Raw genomic sequence first — 23,815 nt, forward strand, 5'->3', positions numbered from 1 at the left:
TTCTAGACTACTTAATTCAAAACGGGCTCAGATCGTGATTCAAATTGAATTACATTGGACATAAAAAAAAATTGGATTTGCAACGATTAAAATTCATGTTTGGGCACATGTGCAGCATGTTTAAGAGTGAAGAAGCCTTTAGTCAATACTGATTTATATCTGGATGTAAATTGAGTAACAGTAACAGAGTTCAACCAGAACATGGTTATGAATTACATTATATTGGGTACATGTGAAACATGTTCAAGATTAAAATAGTCCTTGTTTAAAAGAGGTTAAGATCTGGATTAAAATGTATTTACCACGGACGTTCAGTCGTTCATTTTCTGCGCCGCTTAAACTCACTAGGGTCTCCAAGTACATTAGAAATACGCAGTATAATTTACATTCAAACTGGATCAGAAATGAATGAACGACTGCACAATTTATTTTGCATGTTCAAAACTGAAGTAGCCTTTCAGGTCCTCCTCCTCTCAAATGTGGTTCCCCACACATCAGAGATGCCCCAAAATAGAAAAAAAACGTAAGCCGCATCTGTTTCACACATGTACACTCAGGCATTGAGATAAAAACCAGGAGTCTTTTCTGACAAAATCTTGATTTTATTAGAAAGCGCAAAAAGAAATTGAAATAGAAAAAAAAAAAATCACAGAAGATGTTGTTACTGAATCTCTCCCATGTACAAACGTTTATCACTTCCGCCAGAGAGCACTGTAGAGACAAAACAAGGAGAAGATAAGGAAGCGACTATTAAAAATAATATCTATCTATCTGTATATATATATATATATATATATGTGATAGATACTTTATTCATCCCCGCAGGGAAATTCACTACACACACACACACACACACACACACACACACACACACACACACACACACACACACACACACACACACACACTTACCAACAGGCTCCTCTGGATGAAAAACGACCTCGTTGACAGAGCCGGCGTGTCCCGGCAACTTGTAGAGGATACGACGTGACGTGGTGTCCCAGATATATACAAATCTAATACCAAAAGAAAGGCATTAAGAACGTTTGCCTGCAATGAAGAATCTGATATTTAATAATTATTAATATGCTATATTCTTTTTAGTGCCTATGTTTGCAATGAAGAATGCTTCAGTAACATGTCTAAGTAAGTTCTTTTAGTGCCTCCTTTATTCAGGGTTCCTAAGGCAGACAGTTAAATTTAAAACATTTAAAATACTTTTTTAATGCCTTTTCAAATCAAATTTAAGACCAAGTTCACGAAAAAACACAATTGAGAAAAAAAAAAAAAAAGTCGCAATTCTAAACAAATGTTTTTGTTTTTGCTTTCTGAACATCTTGTTGCCAAGTGTACCCCTAAAAAAAGTTTTGCCTTTCACCTTTAAAAATTGTTTTCAATGTTTTTCTATTGTTTTCTTTCATTTATTTTTTTAATTCTTTTTTTTCTGGTTTTACCATTTTTTTCATTTATTTTTTTAAATCTTTTTTTTCATTTACTTTGTTTTTTCTTTTCTTTTTTTATTCATGTATGACCAGGCAGAAAAAATAAGAAAAAACAGTTTCTTTTTTTTCCCTCATTTTTGGGGTTTCATAACACAATACAGCGACATATAGTGGTCAAATATTAAACACTGCCCCTCTAAAACTCAAGCATATTCACGGATTTCGAGAACCCGAACGAACCCTGTTAATTTTTTCACTTTTGAGGGTCCATTTGCTTTAAAGAGCTTGAGGGAGGACTTTTAGAACCGTTTTTTTAGGGTTTTCTATGCAAGCTCAAATGCATTCATGTCTTTTATCCTTATTTTGGGCGTCAAAACTTGAAATTTAGGCTTATTTCTTTCTAAAATTTGTGATTTTTTTCTCAAGTTTTACCTGTCAGCCGACCCTGCGGCAATCTTGCTGCCGTCTGTGGACCACGAGCACCTCAAAAGATTCTTAAAAAACAAAACAATGCGGTTTGACCATCAACAAATAATTTGACTTGCTTCCCCCATAAATAATAACAACCTTCTCAAAGTTGTGTATGTTGCCCTGGAAAATCTTCACACATCGCTCCTTGGGCGCGAAAGGCCGGACGTCCCAGATACGAACTGTAAAAAAAATAAAAATAAAAAATAAATAAAAAATAAAGCGTCGTAGAACTTGGTTAAAAAATGAAAAAAAAATTGTTTGCAAGTCAAGAAACGTTTACCTGTGTTGTCCATAGAGTTGGAAAGCAGGTAAGATCCTTCCGAGCTGAGGCTGAGTCCGGTTACAGAGTCGCCGTGTCCGTGCATGTTGTACATTAGCTTGTTTTGTCTCAGGTCCCACACCTGAAAAAAGTAAGATGAGAAGAGATTTTAGTTATAAAGGCCTAGAGGCAGGAAAAATCCCCAAAAAGAATATTCTGGGATCAATTTAAAGGTGCTTTTATATATTATCCTGTTTATTGTAACTCTTTGCTCTCCAGATTTTCCCAAAAGAAAACGCCAGGATTTGTTTTCAGTTGATTTTACTAGTTTGTTTTACATCTCCTCATGGTAATTGTATTTCTTTGCTCTCCGGATATCCTCAAAAGATAAGAGTCAGGATTGATTTTAAGGTTTCTTTTTTGATAGTCAGACTATGGCCTACAAGCTCTTTATTCCATCCCGCTGAGGAAAGTTACAAAAAAATATACACTACAAATAAAAAGTGTGGTTTAGGTGCCAGTATTGTCCCTTTCTGGTCCCTGTTCCTGGTGTCCCATTCTGGTCCCTTCCTACGTTAAAACTCAATTTTCATAAATTATTAGATAAACTACAGCTTGCGAGCCCACATAATCATCAGGCTTTTTAATCAGAGCCGGTGAACAAAAACTGAAAAAATAAATGAATTTACCACAAATTTTTTGATGCCTGTCTTGTCCCCAGTGTCCCCTTCTGGCCTTTTCCTTCATCAAAAGGTATTCATAAAATATCAGGGGAACTACATCTTGTGAGCTGGGCTTTTTAGTCGGAACCACTAACCAAAAAGTATCAGCTTTAGATTTTGAAGAGAATTAACGTGCTTTTACTAGTTCAGTTTTTATCTCCTCTCATTTATTGCTCTCCATACTTCCAACAAATACATTTTTAGGGTTGATTTTAGGCCCTTTAATTCGTTTGTTTTTCTATCTCCTCTCGTTTATTGTAATTCCTTTTTCTGTGGACTTCCCCCCCAAAATAACATTTTAAAGTGGTTTTACTAGTTCAGTTTATATTTCCTCTTGTTTACTGTAATTCCTTGCTCTCTTTACCTCTGAAAAATTAACTTTTCAGGATTCATTTTAAGTTTTTTTTTTACTAGATCTGTTTCTCCTCTTGTTTATTCCAAGTCCTTGCTTTCTGGACCTCTTAAAAAGAATAGAATCCATCTAAAATTTTAAAAAGCCTTTTACTAGTTTGTGTTTTTGTCTCCTATCTTTTATTGTAAATCCTTAATCTCCAGATTTTCCCAGAAGGGTGAATTTAAAGGTGATCTTAATGGTTGAGTTGGATTTTCTATCTTAAAGTGATGCTAAAATATACAAAGACCACCAGAAGAAATTATGGACGTCATTATTTCATCACCTTAATGTCGTTGTCGATGCCGCCAGACAGGATCTGGTCACTGGTGTCATTGAAGGTGACGGCGAGCACCTGGTAGGTGTTCTGGAAGGTGTGGATGGCGCCTTTCTTGCGTACGTCCCAGAGCTGCGAAACAATACGAACAGGTCAATAATTTACAACTGTGAGGAAAGAAGTGAGGAAATAGAAGTGCACAGGCACAGTTCAAGATAAAACCTGTAGTGGCAACCCCAAACTTCATCATAGAGGGTTTGTAACCCTTTTTCAGGGTCAAATTCAAGAACCTTTTCAGGACCTTCAAAGTCGATCTTTAATTTCTCCAGTATCATTAAAATAAAAAAAAGTCCTGTGTGAATCATGTATTTTGCAGAACCCCAAATATAGTTGCGATTTACAGATGAGTTTTTAATCTTCCAGGGGGAATTTATCAAGACATGTAATTTTAACATCCTGAGTAAATGGCAAATACATTTGTTTTTGAGAAAAATCTTTCCCCATGTAGGTGTTGGGTAAAATGACAGTAATACGTAGCTTACATTTACAGTTGCAGGAAGACCTTTCCGTTACAATTTAACAAAGTGAAATGTAACCTCAATTGTTTGCATGGCCCAAAATAAATTTCCAAGACTGGCAAATAATCTCTGCACTATTATACACTTGATAGTGCCCTGCTTAGGTGTACAATGCACCTATCCTCTTGTATGCGACCTGATGATGGATAACAGGACAATGCCAAACAAACTAATACCAGTTGCAGTTAATCGCAAGGGGAGAAGAAATGCAATTGCAAAGCGAAGTAACCAAAAAGCAGTGTCAGCTTAATTTTAAGCAGACTTGTTGCAAAACATGATAATTTCAAACAGTTACAAGAACTGCACCCAAAATCCAAACACTTTTCAAGCCTTGAAAACACAATATTAAAATTCGAACATCTAAGGCACAGGTGTCAAACAGGCGGCCCGCGGGCCGGATCAGGCCCGCTAGGGGATTGAATCCGGCCCGTGAGACAACGCTCAGAGAAGCGCAAGAGAAAAACAAGTTGCAGGTTGAAATATGTCAACTTGATGTTGCCAAAGCCAGGTGCCTCTAACAAAGACACTGTACTGTATTTATTTCTCTCTCTCTCTCTCTCTCTCTCTCTCTTTTCCACCCCTTTTCTCCCACTCTCTTTCTCTTTCATTCCTCGTGTCTTTCTTTTTCTCTTCCTTTGTTGCCCTTTGTCTCTTTCGCTCTGTGTGTCTTTTTAACTTATTTTGCTCTAACTTCATTTTTTCTTTTTCTTTCTTTTCTCTATCTTCCTAACCTTTGCACTCTTTTCTCTTTTCTCTCTTTCTGTCTTTCTATTTCTCTTTGGATTTCTTTCTTCCTCTCCCTTTCCTTCACCCTCTCTCACAACTTCTCTTTTTATCTCTTTTGTTTCTCACGCTCTCTCCCTCTCTCTCTTTCTTTGTCCCGCCCTCTCTCCTTTTCCCTCCCTCTTTCTCTTATTTCTTTCTCTCTCATTTTCTTTCTCTCTAATCTACTAGTCCGGCCCCCGACAGAATGTTTGTTCTATCGTGTGGCCCCCGAGTTCAAATGAGTTTGACACCCCTGATCTAAGGATTTCAAGCAACCGTACAAACTCTGTTCAGAAGACTGTAAGACAAATACACAAACAAATACATTTCCATATTCGCTTGGGCTCACCTTGACGGTGCCGTCATCGCTGCCGGTGCACACAAGTTGGGGGCCCCTGCGGGCCGGGTAGCAGGTGTTAACAAAGGACGTGTGGCCCTTCAGACGCTTGATTCGTTCGCCTGTCTCACTGTCCCACACGCCCACAGTCTTGTCCGTGCTGGCGGACAACAGCAGACTGGACAAAAACATTTTCCAATTCACTTTTGTGCATGTAGGGGTCAGACGTCTTAGGTGAGAGTATAATAGAAGTTGACTGATTATCGGGCGGGCTGATTATCGGCCCAGACATTTAGGAATTTGACAGATATCAGTATCCGCATTTTTATCCAGTTGATGAGCCGAGACTCACTCTCTTGGTCCTACTACTCGCCTCCCTCTCTATCTTCGCTACCCACTCAGCGCCTTCTGGTTGGCTAAGCGACTGTGGGAGGGGCCACTAAAGCATTAACAATAAGAGAGCGGGAGCTCAGGTAACTTGTCCTGAGATGCCTCTGTCCGTGATAGAAAAGCAATTAAAAGAAATGGCGTAAAAAGTGTAGTTAGCTTGTTTCAGAGATGAACGTTCGGGTGGAGATTGATATATTAGCTCTTATCATAACACAAGTTAATTAATCCAGGGTGTGTGTGTGTGTGAATGAAAGAGAGCTTAAGTGGAAGTGATAAGCTCTTCTTATAACATTAGTTCGTAAATCTGGCTCTAAATCAGGATTGCCCACGCTTTTCAATTCGCCATCCCTGTTGAAAAATACATGCACATTTGCTTTTAAGGTAATTTAAGTCATGTTGGTTGTTATATTTTTTATTCATTCACTTGATGTAAAAAGTTTAGGGAGCTATTCAAGTTTTTATGTACCTATTATAAAAGTTGCTGATAAGCCTAATTTTATTTTCTGCACTGTTAAGTTTTGGTTTAAGTGAACGATTATTAATGTTAGTTGTGATGAAATTCTATTTTCTTAATGTAAAAAGTTTCAAGGGAGTTATTCACATTTTATGTACTGTATTTTCCGCACTATAAGGCGCACCGGGTTATAGGGCGCACCCCCAAAAAATTGTTTTTAGTCCTATATTTTCCCATACATAAGGTGCACCGGATTATAAAGCGCTACAATGGGAACGTCGACAAAACAGTCGGATAGTTTAGTCAAACTTATTACCCCCTTAACATTCCGAAAGCTTGCAAAGAAGCAAATACATCTCGTAGACACGTGCGGATGCGGTGTCCGTACGATGTCACCAAACAAACATTTCTTGGTTTCCATTTTATTTTTTGCTGGCAACTGTGTGGACAGCAAAGTAAGAATTTTATTGTGCAGGAAAACGGGGTTCTTTACTGTGCATATGACAAACACTTTGAATTGAATTTAGTTTTAAAATAGACTCATCGCAGAAACATCAAGATCAATCCAAAACAAGATACCGGGAAAATATAAATCCGTATAGCTCACCTAAGTTCTCTTGCAGCCTTCACGTTCATTAATGATACGTAACCATGGTCTTCTTACAACCGTGAGTGTAGTAAATCCAGGAGAGTAAAATATTTACAAATACAGAATAGTATAACATGTTTTCTCTATGCCGTAGTGCAACCCAACTGTGTGATTCACATTCATCTTTTTCGGCCAATTGCAGGCTGTTTTGCCCCTTTAGCCTATGCGAGCCTTTAAATGATAAAAAGGATCCGCCCCCTTTACCTCAGAATAACTTTAGCCAATAGTGAAAGATTCAAATGATGATTAACACATTGGTTAGGAAATGAAACGCCGGTATATAAATCCCAGCATACACCGCGGACTACTTCGCCTTCGGAGGAAAATGGTCTTCTTATAACCGTGAGTGTAGTAAATCCAGGAGAGTAAAATATTTACAAATACAGAATAGTAAAACATGTTTTCTCTATACCGTAGTGCAACCCAACTGTGTGATTCACATTCACCTTTTTCGGCCAATTGCAGGCTTTGTTTCGCCTCTTTAGCCTATGCGAGCCTGTAAATGATAAAAAGGATCCGCCCCCTTTACCTCCGAATAACTTTAGCCAATAGTGACTGATTCAAATGATGATTGACACATTGGTTAGGAAATGAAACGCCGGTATATAAATCCCAGCATGCACCGCGGACGACTTCGCCTTCGGGGCAAAATCTAGTTGGCGGCTGCTTGCTTTAGTTGCGAGACTTTGCGACTTAATATTGATCCATATATAAGGCGCACTGTATTATAAGGCGCATGGTCAGCTTTTGAAAAAATGAAGGCTTTTAGGTGCGCCTTATAGTGCGGAAAATACGGTACCTTTATAAGAGTTGTTGCTAAGCCTGCATTTTATTTCCTGCACCGTTAGTTTTTGGTTCAAGTGAGAGATTAGTAATCTTAATTGTGATGAAATTCTTATTTATTTACTGTAAATGTTTTTGCGGAGATATTAGTTTTATTTGACTGTAAGGGTCCTATATCTTAAGGCAATTTAAATCCAAGACATTTTAAATGCCTTTTAAAATCAAATATAGGACCAATTAAAAAAATATAATTCTTGCACACAATGCATTGTGCCTCGTACACATTACCTGGCACGCCATATGCCACCAACGTGAAATCAGTGAATTATTAAAACAGACAATTGATAAATATCACTAGATATTTTTTTATTTTAAACAAATATCAATCTGTTAATGTGTTCACATTTTAAAACTTTTGAAAATTGAATGAAAGAAATTTTAATGCCAATTAAGGCCTTACTTTAAGAATAACGAATTCTGTGCCCTTTAAGACTTTTCAAAGATCTGCACGAACCCTAGTATTTACAACAAAAATATATATGATTCTTTTTCCATTATTAAAATTTTCTCCTACCAATTTCAAGCTTTTACAGTAAATCAATCTTGGCTCTAAATGTTGGACTCCTCTTAATACTAATAATTTGGATTGGACCTGAAAAAGCCATATTGGTTAATCCCTAGTGTATAACCTTCCGTCAGTGTTGTAGTGCAGCTCCATGACGGCTCCGCTGTGTCCTTTCAACGTGGCAATGTTGTCGCACTCTCCGTACACGTTCCACATAACTAAAAGCAGAAAAACGCATCTAATATACTCTTGCACATGAACATTTTCCTTGTTTTTTTGCATCAACGGCTTACATATGAGCCTGTCGAAGCCTGATGAGGCGAGGGTGGCGCCGTTGGGGTGGAATTTGCAGCAGTACACTTCGCCCTCATGGCCTGACATCAACATGATGGGGGCCTGCAAACTGGATGTTCTGGGGGGTCCCTTAGAGAAGATTACATTTGGAAGGGATAATTCATAATGGGTGAGCTAACTAACTTTTAGCATAAATAGCATACTATCTGTAGTCTATAAAATAAGCTGTAACTTAGATGCCTGTCTGCGATCGGGCGACATCATATAAAACGCTCGTCTGCCCTTGCTTTGCGTGACGGCACCATGAATATTATGATATGCTATTGGCTAAACTACCCTCCCACAATGCCTTTCTCTTTATACAATTTAGAATCTTACATGCTTTGTAAAGCGTTTGAGCCAGCGATATGATGCCTGATTTATTGGCTATGGCTCCAAACGTTTGCAGTAATGCTAAAGGTAGAAGTAAAAAACATGACCATAAAAGCGAAGCTTACGAACTTTAAAAAATATGAAGAAGCCGCGAATCTCTACCTCCGCTAATCAACCAACGAACTGAAGTATTTAAAAGAAGAAAAAAGAATTTAAAGAAAGGAAACATTATAAGGGCATAACAGTCAAGATAGTTGGAAGCTTTAAAATCGGTCTCACTCCTTTTACCTCGGCATCCACCCGCTACTCTACAGCACTACTAGCTCAAGTCAGATGTGCAAAAATGTCATAATCCCTTTAAATGTATATTTGTTCATAAAGTTTTAAACCCTATATATATATACACACACGTCTGTAACACCTGAGCAGTATTTACTATATTAAGTTTTGTTAATTTTAAGTCTTTATATTTCTATGTTACTAGGGGTTGGGAACGCATTAGCAAATTAGCATAGATTTCTACCCCATGCTACATAACAATTTCACTTTGCGACCCCACCGCGGAAAGAATTGATGTGGTATCCCGGGAAAAACTGCATTATGTATTGAAAATACGTGTATATGTTGCGAAACAAGGAAGTTTAGTGGTCATTTTGAAACATTTTCTAATACTTTACCCCGACCACGAGCTGCTGTGACTGGGCCGCCGCCACTAACTCAGTCCGGAGTCTCTTAGTGGCAATGGACGGCACCACCGCCATGTCTGCCATCCTCTTCATCGGTTCAATCATGTCTGATTGTTCGATGAAGCCGCCCAAAAAGAAAACAAGTGTGTGGTTTTATAAAACAATATGACAAAATCCGGAATGTATGGCCGCCTTTTCACGACAGTACATTGAGCAGTTGGGATGGAACAGAAAGATGTTCATCTGCAAGATCGGAGCATCCAATTGGGTGATATTTTCAGGCACTGTTCTGACTGGCTAACACGGGGTGTTATTGGTGAGTGTTGACCCGGATGCAGAAGTCATTTGTCGGAGGGAACAATTTAATAAATACAAAACACAGTTAAAATAATACATATTAAGAAAATTAACGTTTATAAATCCACCATAATGAATTCAAATCCTTATTGGAATAATGGTTTACGTGTTAGTGTTCTAACAGGGCAAATTGGAATCCATCGCTGCAGTGATTGGTTACACTGCACGTCCCCCGGAAATAAAACCGGGAGTTGCTTTTATTAGAACACCCTACACGAGACGTTTTTATATATTTTTCACTCAATGTGAGTTAAATAGTTGCATAAACCTAAATGTAAATTTAAATTATTTTCAGTTAAAAATAAAATCAGGCTATTATGCAATTAAGTCGTCAAAGGTTCACTCCGTGTTTACGTTAGCTTGCAGCGGTGAAGGGGAATACGTAAATCAATAATATTTTTTTCCACAGCGATTATTTCGCTTCTATGAACTAAAACAATCGCAATGTCCAAAAACGAATCGGAACCGGCGGGACTACAAGGTCTACCGCCACTTTACAGCATTTCCAAGGGAGAAGTTGTTTCTGTACAGAATTACGGCGCTTTTGTTCGCCTGCCTGGTTACAAAAAAGAAGGTGGGTAAGAAAATTAATCCATGAAATTTAAGCAATGCATTGCAAACTATTTTAAACAAGTCCCCAAAAAGATGCATGCTCAGAACAAGAATGTTAGTTTATGAACCGTGTTGTTTTACTGGTTTAAGCATTCACAAATGAAAAGAAAATGATATCGTTACCTTTTTTGTTGTTGTTATTTACGTATTATTTGCACTTTCAGGTCTAGTGCACGTGAGTGAGATGTCATCCACGCGTGTCGAAAGTGCTGCAGAAATTGTCGACGTGGGAGAAAAGGTTTGGATTAAAGTCATTGGGAGAGAGGTAAATATAAATTACAGGACCTTTTTGCTATGATTTTGGGGTTCCGGATCAATCTTTTAATCAAAGAACCTCAAATCATTTGCAGTCCAGCTAAGTGTTTACATGCAAGTAATAGTCTGATTTGAAATGGAATATTACCAGTATTCAGATGATGTAAAGCCCTGTAAACGCGCACAACAATCCGATTAAGGATTTAGTTTTTTTGCGAGTTTGACTTTTGGAATGGTTGATTAGTCCTTTCATTTTCCAATTGCTCGTCGATGTAGGCTGTTCACATTAGAGTAACCTAACTGAATGTTTCCCTTTTCCCCTAGTAGCAACCCCCCCTATCTTAATTTGCGCTCTGCCGACCTCCGCTTGCATCAATACTCGACCAGGGTTAACGGATCGTAGCTGCACAAGTGCAGTTTGTTTCATGTGGAAATAGCTGCAAAAACAGCTACCAGGCCCAACAATAGGGCGCTCTGCCTTCCCGCTATCGCAGCAATATGCGATTGGTGATATTGAATCGCGGCCTCATGAATGCAGTTCATTTTAGGTAGAGATAAAATGAGCCATTAGGCCCGACAAAAGGACACTCTCCCGCCCTCCACTCACAGCAATGTGCGATCGGTGATAATGGATCATGACTGCACGAGTGCAGTTAATTCTATGTGGGAAAACTGGCATAAGAGGGCTGCCAGACTGCTCTGCCGTTCCCCTCCAATAGATCACGAAATATTTTTAACCTGTGATGCACTGCGGTCACAAAGTGGAAAGTACTGAGGGATTGCAATATATTGAAATAACCATTATCTAAATTTATATGTAGTGTCTATGCTTTTTGCTTGCCATGTAAGTACACATTTAGTCAACACACAATAATTGTAAATGGATCTCACTATTGGAGCAAACAAGGATACTACTTTGTTGAATTTGGTGGGTTAAAGGTTAAAAGTTAAAGGCGGAAATTGAGGTTTTTTTTTTTTGTCATGACGTCGCTCCCGCTTGGCCCTTGTAATTGGATAACCATAAATCTCACTGGAGTGTAAGTTGCACCAGCCAAAAATGCATAGTTGAGAAGAAAAAAACACGTATAAGTCGCACTGGAGTACAAGTCTCATTTTTGGCAAAAATGTATTTGATAAAGACCAACACCTAAAACATACATGTCATTTTTAAAGCTAATTTATAATGTAAGAGAATAACGGGCGGAATAAGTTCGTACGGTATAGGATCTTTACATGATAGACATGCCTGTTAAGTTCAGTCACAACAAAAAAACAACAAAACCATGTTTATCATCCAATAAACCAAAAAAAGCACAGTGATCAAGGGAGTCGGGCGGCGGATACAAAGACCTGTTAATTAACCAATAGACCAATTAACTTAAAAAAGAATGAGAGGATGAGTAAAAAGCCACAAGGGAGAACACCAGCGCTGTTCTAGTTGGCCAAACACTCCTTTCATTGAAATAACAAACTATAGTTATTGAAAAAAACGCAAATTGGAGCAATGGAGAGAGAGCGCAAATGATCAGCCAGTCAAATGATTAAAAAGGAAGATACCTAAATCGGCACCGATCATCGCTCAACCTCTATTGTAAACATACCCCATTCTCCTCTCAGATGAATGGCGAGAAGATCAAGTTGTCCTTCTCAATGAAAGCTGTCAATCAAGGAACTGGCCGCGACTTGGACCCAAACAACGTTAATGCGGAGTACGTTCATTTATTCAGTGTTTTTCTTTCGTGCTATTAACACTCCTTGCGGATGTAGGCAAGACGCCAGACGGAGAAGGCAATTTCGAGACCACACGGGCAACAGGATCACCCTGGAGGCTGTGCTCAATACTACTTGTACTAAATGTGGCTGCAAAGGTACCCAGAAAAAATAAGCCATGTTGAATTTGAAATCACCTTGTTTGTTCAACTTTTCTCTGCATTTTAAGGCCACTTCACCAAGGACTGCTTCTCAGCACCTGGTTTGCAGTACGCGCTGGTTCCTGAAGAGGGCGACGAAGAGCCACAGCAGACGTCTGCGACGGCGCCACAGAAAGACAAAGACAAGAAGAAGAAAAAGAAGGTAGCGTGAAATGTCATAATTTATATCAAAAATGTATTTAAATAACACAAATAGTTCTTGTATTTATGATTTCGATTCAATTATCAATGATTGTATTTTTTAACTAATTTTTTAAAACGTCTAAAACTTCTATATCCAATTATTGGTAATCTGGGGCACCATTGGCTTCCAAAATTGGGTCAAGATGCCGATCCAATTTTTTCAGTAATGAATAATTAAACGTGTAGATATCTCATCTCATTAGCTGCACCGCTTATCCTCAGTAGGGTCGCGGGGGTGCTGGAGCCCATCCCAGCTATCATCGGGCAGTGGGCAGGGTACACCCTGAACTGGTTGCCAGCCAATGGCAGGGCACACAGGGACAGACAACTCGCTCGCTCATTCACACCCAGGGACAATTTGGACTGGCCAATCCACCTGAAATGCATGTCTTTAGAATGTGGGAGGAAACCGGAGTGCCCGGAGGAAACCCACGCAAGCACAAGGAGAACATACAAACTCCGCACAGGAAGTCCGGTAGCTGGATTTGAACCCACATAGGAGGTTCCCAAGACCTTAGAACTGTGCCGCACACGCGCTAACCACTGCGCCGCTGTGCTGCCCCGTGTAGATATCTACATGTCATATTTCCTTATAGTCGTTTTTAAATAGATTAGTTTGCTTTTGAAACACCTACAATAAAAGCAAAATTTTTTATTGGCTCCCTGTTTTATACGATTCAAATGATGATTGACACATTGGCTGGGAAATGAAACGCTGGCATATGTATCCCAGCATACACCGCGGACGACTTCGCCTTCGGGGGAAAATCTAGTCGGCGGTTGCTTGCCTTAGTTGCAAGACTTTGCGACTTAATATTGATCCATATATAAGGCGCACTGTATTATAAGGCGCATGGTCAGTTTTTGAAAAAAATAAAGGCTTTTAGGTGCGCCTTATAGTGCGGAAAACACGGTATTTGTAATATTACTGCAGTAGTATTTCATCTGTATTTTACAAGTTAAGGAAAAAATATATATATTAGGCCACCCCAGTTTTAAGCGCTAAAATTTATATCTAATTTTGTAGTCATTTTGTAGGGGCAGTATAATACTTAAGTCAATCATTCCTCTATATCAGGACTTGATATTTTTCTTTATTTTATTCTTTTTTTTTATTTCTTTAAAATACTATCTTTGTACCAGTCAAATACTCCATTACATATTCTTTGTTTGTATGTAGGTTTGTTTGGATCCCTTAACCACTAGGGATGTAGGGGGTACCATTTCCTGAGGTGTGTCTTGGGCAAGTACAGCCTGGTGGCACCCATCCCTATGCAGGCCAACATATGTTTCCACCCGGTTAGGCAATTGTCCTAGCCACTGCAGTACGTAAACACTGCACTACATATTATTTTTCGTAATTATTTTGCCCCTAATTATTTTATTTTAAAACAGATAATCATATTTGTTTTTGACTAAGAATTTTTTTTTCATTTCAAAATTTATAAAAAAAGTAACTTTTTTTTGTATTGTGTTTTTACGCGTTTATATAGTTTAACAATTATTTACTAAACCTTTCTTGTTTTTTTTTATATGAAAGGTCATTTAAAAATTGAGAAAAATAAAGATTGTACAGCACAGTTTAATTTCTTTAATGCATTATTTTTAATGCATTATTGTCTTTTTCTAACATTTATCTTGTAAGTCTTGGGCTCAGAAAAAATTACATGCAAATAAAATAACAAGAAGGTAACATTAAATATTGAAAATTATGTTGTAGATATGTTATAGAATAAGATAAATAGTTGTATGTAGATATGTGTCTAAATTCAGCGCCTACCAGTGGCAATAATAAACTGAATTCATTAAAAAAACAAGAATGATTTGAATGATGTGCAAAAATACATGAACGATCTTTTTTATGTAATTCTAGCATCATTGACTTTTCCACAGTTTCCTTCTCCATCCACAAATTCTCTTAGATAAAGCAGTGATTTTCAACCACTGTGCCGCGGCACACTAGTGTGACATGAGAGTTCGTCAGGTGTGCCGTTAGAAATTATCCAATGTCACTTTTTTAAATTTAAAATTTTATAAAACATTTATGAATCATTTTCTGCAGATATTATGTCATTGTCAAGTGTCTGTGCTGTAAAAACAGGGAGTATTATAAATTATACTGTAATTAAACGTACTGTTCAGTGTCGTTTAACAAAAAAAATAACAAAACGTGCCCTGGCTCAAAAAAGGTTGAAAAACACTGAGTTAGAGAAATATGTATTGAATTGACATAACACAAGCCTCACCTAGAGGGAGCTGACATCATTGTCCGCCATCTTGCTACTAAGGATACCCCTAAGACAAAAAACCTTTTTTTTTTTTTTTTTATCATTTTTTTCTCTTCTGTGTGTTTCCTGTTAATTATTTTTCCTTTTGTTTTTTTCCTTTTATTTTTTTCATTCTATTTTTCTTCTATTTTCTATTTGTTTTGTATCATTTTTATACTACTGGATTTCTGCAGTTGTTTTTTTGTAGCGTTTGCATTATAGTAATTTCTTGGTAGTATTTTTGTTGTATTTTGATAGTAGAATTTTTGTTGTATATCTGTAGTAGTATATATCTCTAGTGTTGTTGTAGTGTTATTTCTTAGTAATTTTTTTCTTCTTCCTAAATAGTATTTACATAGAATTTTGTTTGTATAGTACTTCTGCAGAATTTTTGTAGTACAGTATTACGGTAGTTTTATTTTTGTATCAGTTCCCTGTTTCAAGCACTGTATTTGATGTTTAGTTTTGTAGTTATTTTGTAGTATTTTTGTTGTATTTTTGTAGTATTGCATAGTTGTATTTTTGTCATATTTCTTTAGTATTTTTGTAATATTACTGTTGTATTTTTGCAGTATTTCTGGGGCTAATATATTGATTGTAGTATTTGGTTTTATAGTATTCCTCTAGTAGTATTTTTGTAGTATTTCTATACTATTTTTTTAGAATGAAAGAAAAATAATACATTAAGTATCTGTTTTTAAGCACAATTTGAAATTATTTTTTACAGACATTTCGTAGTATTTTTGTGGTATCTCAGTAGAAGTATTTTAATTGTAGACACACAAAGTGACAATTGGAAACAAAGTTGGCACTGAAAAATTTAATTGCTCTTGGAGTGGTTGCGGGGCCCTAAGCAGCCCCTTAGTTATGTGAGCTATATTTTGCGCTCCTGCCATGTAGATCTCATGTTTTTAATCGTAGCTATGTGCCGCATTGCCCTCATTGTTAGTGGTAGAAAAGCACCATTGCAGAGAGTAATCCTCGCATTATACATTTAAGTGATTAGAATGTTTTTTTTTGTTTTTTCTACTGCTCTCACGTTGTCACTCGTTTGCTTTTATTCTTCAACCCAGCAGGAGAAGAAAGCAAAAAAGAAGAGGAAGCGAGAGCGGAAGGATTCGGACAGCGACGGGAGCAGCAGCAGCAGCGACGGCGGCGAGTGCAAACCCAAAAGGCCGTGTCACGAGCGCCATCACGACAACAGCAAGCACAAAAAGAAACACAAGAAACTCAAATCGCACAAGAACAGCAGCTGAGAACGTGGCAAAATGGCTACCACTGTGGCAAGGACTCGTTTTGGTTTGGAGTGGAGTGGATTTTTACCTTTTTTATGTTGCTGACGGGAATAAATATCGTAAATACAGTACTCCCCACGATACAACCTGAATCTGCTCTATATTGGGGAACATAAGATGATTTTTGCCGTAAAGTAGGGAATAGAAACCTCCCCTGCTACTTCAGATAAATACGTCAATAACAATAGACAAAAGTGTGTATAGTAAGTACTAATTATATGTGATATACTGTATGTGCATATAATTAAATGACTCATGAAAAATGTTCATGGAAAATGACATTTAATTTACCTTTAATGTGACATGACTTGAGCTGTCTAGTGGAGTAGCGGGTGAATGCAAAGGGGAGGAAGAGGACGGCAGATTCAAATTAAAACTTCAAATTGCAAGTATATTGTCATGCCCTCAGAGGATTTCTTTGCTTTAATTTCCTGCTTATTTTTCATAATTATCCCAATTGTTGTTTGGTTCAGGCCGTGAAACTTTTGAATTCTTGACTTTATGGTTTTGCTTCTCCCTTTTAGCGTCACTGCAAGCCTTGGGCCCAAAGTGAATAAATACAATAAAAGAAAAATACAGTTACAGTATTGTATCAACTCATAAAGTCTTAACAAAGGAAATGAAGTTGTCGTATAGCTAGAGGTAGAAACCTATGCTAAAAAGCTGATGCCTTTCAAACCACCATTATCCTAAATAAAGATACAAAATGGTATATAGTAAGTACTACTTATGTGTAATGTACGTGTGTATGATGTAACAACATTAATGGACATGTAAAGAAAAAAATGTTATAGACTCTTGATGTGAAGTGGATTTAGCTTGTCTAATGGAGTATCTGGTGGATGCAGAGGTGAAGGAGACATTGGATTTAAATTAATCTTAAAACTTCTACTTGCGATGATTGTCACAACCTTAGATCGTTGATTGGTTATGGCCATGTAACTTTTTTTTCCGTGGTTATCAAGTGTTTGTGTTTCTCTTTAGCATAACTCCTAGCCTTGTACCTATAGAGAATAAATTCAGTACAAATCATACAGGATTGTATCGCCAACTTGCAAAGATGAAACACACATTATTTCCTTGTTTTAAATGCTTTCTTATTCTTAATAAAAACCCTGATCGTCGATTGATTAGCGAGGCTAGCCATTTGCGGCTTCTAATGTGTTTTTTCTTCTCCCTTTAGCGTCACTGCAAGCCTTTGAACCCATAGCCAATAAGTACAGCATTGTATCGCCGACTCGCAAAGTATTTACAAAGCATGCAAGATTCTCAACTGAACAAAGGGAGAGAAAGGCATTGTGGAAGATAATTCGGAAAATTGCATATCTGCATCTTCATTACACCATGATGCAAAACAATAGCAGACCAGCATCTTCTTGACACCGATCAATAGCAGACAGGCATTTTAGATACCATAAAATGAAAATGTCATAAGGCGGGATCGCCGTATCCAGGGATGCACTGTACTTTTAGTTGCAGGCCTTTTAAGCTGAATTTGGACCTCTCCATTGCATTTCATCATTCAACAGATCCATGAACTCTAAGGTTCCCAGACTTAAACAACAAAAGCTTCAAACAGGAAGCAGGTGAGGCTCAAACAGGAAGTGTAATATCACTTCCTCCTTGTTGTTGTCTGGGGGCTCTTTTGAAGACGAAAATATTTGAAGGTCACTATTTACAACCTTCCACGAAAGAGAGTAAAGGAGAAAAGACAAAACTCCTTTTTGATATCATAAAGAATTTGTTTTCCTGCCATGACTGTTTCCAGAAATAAAACGCTGGACAGAACAAATGAGGCAAGCAACCGAGGCAGCTTAGTTGCTAAGTTAAAAATCAGCAGAGTATTCTTAGTAAAATGACGAGGTTGCATTTTTTTTCGAGCATACGCTTGCTGAAGAGTTTAGACTTCATTTGCATGTCACAACTTACCTTACCGCCAGGAAGTGGAACACATGCACAATGTACGCATGTTTTACTGTGTTAGAAGGGCGTGACAAGCCCTCAGTTCTTACAAAGCATATTTTCCTTCATGCAGTTGGCCTTGTACCAACGAAAGTGAGTCATAAACCATTTCCAGTGTTGCATGTTCTTTTTCTTGATAGCATAGAACGGATGTAAATTCTTATTACTGAGAAAAACAAGTGAATGTCGTGTTATTACAATTAAGTGGGATCAAGTACTTCCCCGCTAATACATTTTAATTGTGTGGAAGCGAATGGCGCAAATATTTTAGCCATCGCCTAATTGGCTAGATAGGAAATAGAGGAAAGAAACAGCAGACGATTCCTGAATGACAGGACTTGAAGACCAAGCAATTGGTAAAAGTGTTTTTTGAGCCATGGCTTGCAGTCAATGGCTGACATGAGTCACTAGAGAAGGAAAGGGCAGAAAGATGAGTGGAAGATGCCTGAATGACTGGACTCGGCAACCATCAGATAGAGGGCTCAGTTGTGGAAGGCACTAAAGGGTGATGAAGAAGCAGCTAACAATAATAATAACAGCTAGCAACGAGCCATAGCCTGCCTCCAATTGTCTGACATGAGTGGCTAGAGAAGGAAACTGTAGAAAAATGGCACCTGACGCTTGAATCACAGAACTATGTGATGTCTGCTTACATGACCATTTGTGGAAGGCGAGTGACATTAAAGGATGAAGAAGGAAAAGCTAAATATAACTATAGCATCAATTAAAAATATTAACGTATAATGATAAAATGCAAAAAGATAACTGTTTGCAATTCTATTGACACAGCCCATTGACACAAAAAGATCGTAGCTACAGTAATAGATACGAACAGCTAAGAATAGCACAAACTATGTGCTAGCAGCAGGAGAGCGACTTTATTTTAGTCCTCAAAGTCGACATAAAAAAATGATCGACGCTGGATGTTTTTCCTTTAAAAATAGTGGAAAATTTGAAAAATTGGCTTTGAGAGTGCTTGAAAAATGCTTGACTTCGGCTATGAAAATTTGTACCAGCCCTGGATATGTCTTTAAAAACGGGAGATTTTTTGAGAGTATTTTGTTATTTTAATATATATTTTTTTCAATTGATTTAAAATAGTGCGCAAATAAATTTATATATACTGTATTGTTTTTTTTTCCTTTCTAGATGAAAGGGGGAAATATTTTTCTCTATTTTGTCTTTCATTTTCCACCCCACCTCCACCTAAACAAGGGCAAGGGTACAAAAAAGAGGTTGCAGTGTACTAAATAAAGCGAGTGCGTGGAAAAAAAAATGCCTGCCTTTGCTAAGAGTTGGCAAGGCCCTCAAATAACCTTACATGACGCCAAACAAAAAAAGAGGGCCGGATTGCAGAAAAAAAAACATCTGGAATTGTTCCCTTCACTTGGCCAGGACTCTTTCACATGCTTGTGAGTCTTGGACGTTATTTATAGGACGGAAAATCTCGCAGAGCACTTTAGAGACGCCCCAAAATTCCGTCCTGGACATTGCCCGGGAGCTCGACAGGTTCGAGGTTGCCAGGTCTTTGGGAATGACGCAAATGAAATCATACAGAAAAAAAGGAGGTTGTGGTTTGTAGTGTGCATGTTTTAGCGTTATCGTGTTTCCCACTCATCCTTGAAAAATTTTGAAAAGCATTGAATTAGTTATTTGAAAAATGAGACCTTAATTGGCAATAAAATGTCTTAAATCCAATTTTCAAAAGTCCTACAAATGTGAACACAAAGATTCAGAAATGTTGATCAATTGTCCACATCCAGGGAGTACAAAGCATACTTTTTTCAAGAATCAGTTTTTATAATGCTACAGTCAAAATTCTAAATTTTCTGGGTTCGGAATATAGCAATGTTATGTTTTTCAAAAAGGTTTTACACTGGACATTTTTCATGCATCATGATAAAAAATGCTTTATGAATGTCGCAGAAGAATTATTTGGAGTTAGTAGTTATCTGCCAGTTTTGACTGAGGTTCCATTGAGTTCTGTAAACATCCTCTTTATTTATTCTTTTCCACGTCTAAAACTTTGGAGGGTTCTGTTTTTCAGATGGAAAGTTTTCAACTGGACCAAATTGTGATTGAAAAATAAAATAAGCAGTTCCCTGTGTTTTTGTTTTTTTGTTTTGTTTTAGGTCGACTTGGTCTTAAAATTTGATTTGAAAAGTCTTGAATTGAACTTGCCCTAAGCTGTAGAAACCCTGTTTATATGTTTACTTATATTGTATATTACATTTTTAGTTTTATTATATATTTAGATTACTTTATTTGCTGTATTTTTGTTTTGTTTGTTGCCACTTGTTTGTATTTTTTTATTTATTTGTTAATTTAATTTTAACTTGCAGTACCTTTATTGGAACTGTTTCCTTTTTTAAATGTTTATTATAACTTTCATTTTTTTACTGTTTAATTACTTTTTTTTCATTAAAGAATTGTCAACAGTTATATCTATAGTTCTGCAGGCAGGCCTTAACGAGCATCCATTTTTTTGTCACTTCAGCTCGGACTTATCTTCATTTCCTGCCATAATTACATTTTTTTAACTTGAGTTTGTGTATATATAGCTATATATATATATATATACTGGACTGTCTCAGAAAATTAGAATATTGTGATAAAGTTCTTTATTTTCTGTAATGCAATTAAAAAAACAAAAATGTCATACATTCTGGATTCATTACACATCAACTGAACTATTTCAAGCCTTTTATTATTTGAATATTGCTGATTTTGGCTTACAGCTGAAAAAAACTCAAAAATCCTATCTCAAAATATTAGAATACTTCCTCAGACCAAGTAAAAACAATAATTTTATAACAGCAAAACTAAATCAAACATTTGAAAATGTCCATTGATGCACTCAGTACTTGGTTGGGAATCCTTTTGCACGGATTACTGCATCAATCCGGCGTGGCATGGAGGCAATCGGCCTGTGGCATTGCTGAGGTGTTATTGATGCCCAGGATCCTTCGATAGCGGCCTTCAGCTCATTTTCATTTGTAGGTCTGGTGTCTTTCATCTTCTTCTTAACTATACCCCACAAATTCTCGATGGGGTTCAGGTCAGGGGAATTAGCAGGCCAATCAAGGACAGTGATGCCATGGTCAGTGCACCAGTTACTGGTGGTTTTGGCACTGTGGGCAGGTGCCAGATCATGCTGGAAAATGAAATCCTCATCTCCATAGAGCTTTTCAGCAGATGGAAGCATGTAGTGCTCTAAAATCTCTTGGTACACAGTTGCATTTACTCTGGACTTGATGAAACACAGTGGACCAACACCAGCAGCTGACATGGCTCCCCAAACCATTGCTGACTGTGGGAACTTCACACTGGATTTCAAGCAACTTGGATTTTGCTCTTCTCCAGCCTTTCTCCAGACTCTGGCGCCTTGACTTCCAAATGAAATGCAAAACTTGCTTTCGTCTGAAAAGAGGACTTTGGACCACTCTGCAACTGTCCAGTGCTTCTTCTCCATAGCCCAAGTCAGACGCTTCTTCCGTTGTCTTGAGTTTAGAAGTGGCTTGACCATGGGAATACGGCTATTGTAGCCCATTTCCCGGACACGTGTGTGAACTGTGGCTTTTGATACCTGGACTCCAGCTTCAGCCCACTGTCTTTGAAGCTCCCTCAAATTCTGGAAGCGGCTCTTCTTCACAATTTTGTTAAGGCTGCGGTCATCTCTCTTGGTTGTGCACCGTTTCCGGCCACATTTTTCCCTTCCAACAGACTTTTTGTGGATATGCTTTGAAACTGCAGTCTGTGAACAGCCTGCTCTTTGAGAAATTTCTTTTTGTGTCATACCCTCCTGATGGAGGGTATCAATGATGGTCCTCTGGACAGCCGTCAGATCAGCAGTGATTTAGTTTACTGAACCAAGCTGAGTGTTTTTAAGGCTCAGGAAACCCTCGCAAGGTGTTTCGAGTTAATTAGATGATTCAGGTGATTAGTTGAATAGCCTACTTGTATACTTTTTCATGATATTCTAATATTTTGAGATAGGATTTTTGAGTTTTCTTAAGCTGTAAGCCAAATTCAGCAATATTAAAATAATAAAAGGCTTGAAATAGTTCAGTTGATGTGTAATGAATCCAGAATGTATGACATTTTTGTTTTTTTAATTGCATTACGGAAAATAAAGAACTTTATCACAATATTCTAATTTTCTGAGACAGTCCAGTATATATATATATATAATATATATATATAGACAGTCCAGTATATATATATATATAATATATATATATATATATATATACTGGACTGTCTCAGAAAATTAGAATATTGTGATAAAGTTCTTTATTTTCTGTAATGCAATTAAAAAAACAAAAATGTCATACATTCTGGATTCATTACACATCAACTGAACTATTTCAAGCCTTTTATTATTTTAATATTGCTGAATTCGGCTTACAGCTTAAGAAAACTCAAAAATCCTATCTCAAAATATTAGAATATCATGAAAAAGTATACAAGTATGCTATTCAACTAATCACCTGAATCATCTAATTAACTCGAAACACCTTGCAAGGGTTTCCTGAGCCTTAAAAACACTCAGCTTGGTTCAGTAAACTAAATCACTGCTGATCTGACTGCTGTCCAGAGGACCATCATTGATACCCTCCATCAGGAGGGTAAGACACAAAAAGAAATTTCTCAAAGAGCAGGCTGTTCACAGAGTGCAGTTTCAAAGCATATCCACAAAAAGTCTGTTGGAAGGGAAAAATGTGGCCGGAAACGCTGCACAACCAAGAGAGATGACCGCAGCCTTAACAAAATTGTGAAGAAGAGCCGCTTCCAGAATTTGAGGGAGCTTCAAAGACAGTGGGCTGAAGCTGGAGTCCAGGTATCAAAAGCCACAGTTCACAGACGTGTCCGGGAAATGGGCTACAATAGCCGTATTCCCATGGTCAAGCCACTTCTGAACTCAAGACAACGGAAGAAGCGTCTGACTTGGGCTATGGAGAGGAAGCACTGGACAGTGGTCCAAAGTCCTCTTTTCAGACGAAAGCAAGTTTTGCATTTCATTTGGAAGTCAAGGCGCCAGAGTCTGGAGAAAGGCTGGAGAAGAGCAAAATCCAAGTTGCTTGAAATCCGGTGTGAAGTTCCCACAGTCAGCAATGGTTTGGGGAGCCATGTCAGCTGCTGGTGTTGGTCCACTGTGTTTCATCAAGTCCAGAGTAAATGCAACTGTGTACCAAGAGATTTTAGAGCACTACATGCCTCCATCTGCTGAAAAGCTCTATGGAGATGAGTATTTCATTTTCCAGCATGATCTGGCACCTGCCCACAGTGCCAAAACCACCAATAACTGGTGCACTGACCATGGCATCACTGTCCTTGATTGGCCTGCTAATTCCCCTGACCTGAACCCCATCGAGAATTTGTGGGGTATAGTTAAGAAGAAGATGAAAGACACCAGACCTACAAATGCAAATGAGCTGAAGGCCGCTATCGAAGCATCCTGGGCACCAATAACACCTCAGCAATGCCACAGGCTGATTGCCTCCATGCCACGCCGGAT

At 37.8% G+C, this 23,815-nt stretch overlaps 2 protein-coding genes across 3 annotated transcripts; one reads left to right on the forward strand and one right to left on the reverse strand.

Moving 5' to 3' along the window:
- Positions 1-581: 581 nt before the first annotated feature.
- snrnp40 (small nuclear ribonucleoprotein 40 (U5)) lies at positions 582-9,741 on the reverse strand. The gene is made up of 10 exons (XM_088328484.1): positions 9,427-9,741; positions 8,377-8,506; positions 8,208-8,301; positions 5,255-5,420; positions 3,572-3,694; positions 2,194-2,314; positions 2,010-2,092; positions 1,875-1,936; positions 913-1,016; positions 582-711 (listed from the first exon to the last, which is right to left on the reverse strand). The coding sequence occupies exons 1-10, from the start codon at positions 9,538-9,540 to the stop codon at positions 662-664; spliced, it is 1,047 nt and encodes a 348-aa protein (XP_088184610.1). The 5' UTR covers positions 9,541-9,741; the 3' UTR covers positions 582-661.
- A 228-nt stretch (positions 9,742-9,969) lies between these two features.
- zcchc17 (zinc finger, CCHC domain containing 17) lies at positions 9,970-17,468 on the forward strand. Of its 2 annotated transcripts, none has more exons than XM_088328485.1 (6): positions 9,970-10,366; positions 10,569-10,669; positions 12,277-12,368; positions 12,427-12,527; positions 12,599-12,732; positions 16,114-17,468. In XM_088328485.1, the coding sequence occupies exons 1-6, from the start codon at positions 10,237-10,239 to the stop codon at positions 16,294-16,296; spliced, it is 741 nt and encodes a 246-aa protein (XP_088184611.1). In that variant the 5' UTR covers positions 9,970-10,236; the 3' UTR covers positions 16,297-17,468. The 2 variants fall into 2 exon arrangements, with proteins under 2 accessions (XP_088184611.1, XP_088184612.1); XM_088328486.1 differs by having other exon boundaries at positions 9,971-10,366; positions 16,117-17,468.
- Positions 17,469-23,815: the final 6,347 nt, after the last annotated feature.

This window comes from Urocampus carinirostris, chromosome 2 (assembly GCF_059441175.1).
Source record: "Urocampus carinirostris isolate Australia breed hairy pipefish chromosome 2, RoL_Ucar_1.0, whole genome shotgun sequence".
NCBI lineage: Eukaryota > Metazoa > Chordata > Actinopteri > Syngnathiformes > Syngnathidae > Urocampus > Urocampus carinirostris.

Bases quoted from the DNA above. Each gene is read 5' to 3' on its own strand.
- zcchc17 (XM_088328485.1), top strand. From the start codon at position 10,237: ATGTCCAAAAACGAATCGGAACCGGCGGGACTACAAGGTCTACCGCCA. The intron at 10,670-12,276 runs GTAAATATAAAT...TTCTCCTCTCAG, and splicing joins TTAAAGTCATTGGGAGAGAG to ATGAATGGCGAGAAGATCAA. The intron at 12,733-16,113 runs GTAGCGTGAAAT...TCTTCAACCCAG, and splicing joins ACAAGAAGAAGAAAAAGAAG to CAGGAGAAGAAAGCAAAAAA.
- snrnp40 (XM_088328484.1), bottom strand. From the start codon at position 9,540: ATGATTGAACCGATGAAGAGGATGGCAGACATGGCGGTGGTGCCGTCC. The intron at 3,695-5,254 runs GTGAGCCCAAGC...ATTGTTTCGCAG, and splicing joins GCGATGACGGCACCGTCAAG to CTCTGGGACGTACGCAAGAA. The intron at 1,017-1,874 runs GTAAAACTTGAG...TTTTGGTATTAG, and splicing joins GCCGCAGGGTCGGCTGACAG to ATTTGTATATATCTGGGACA.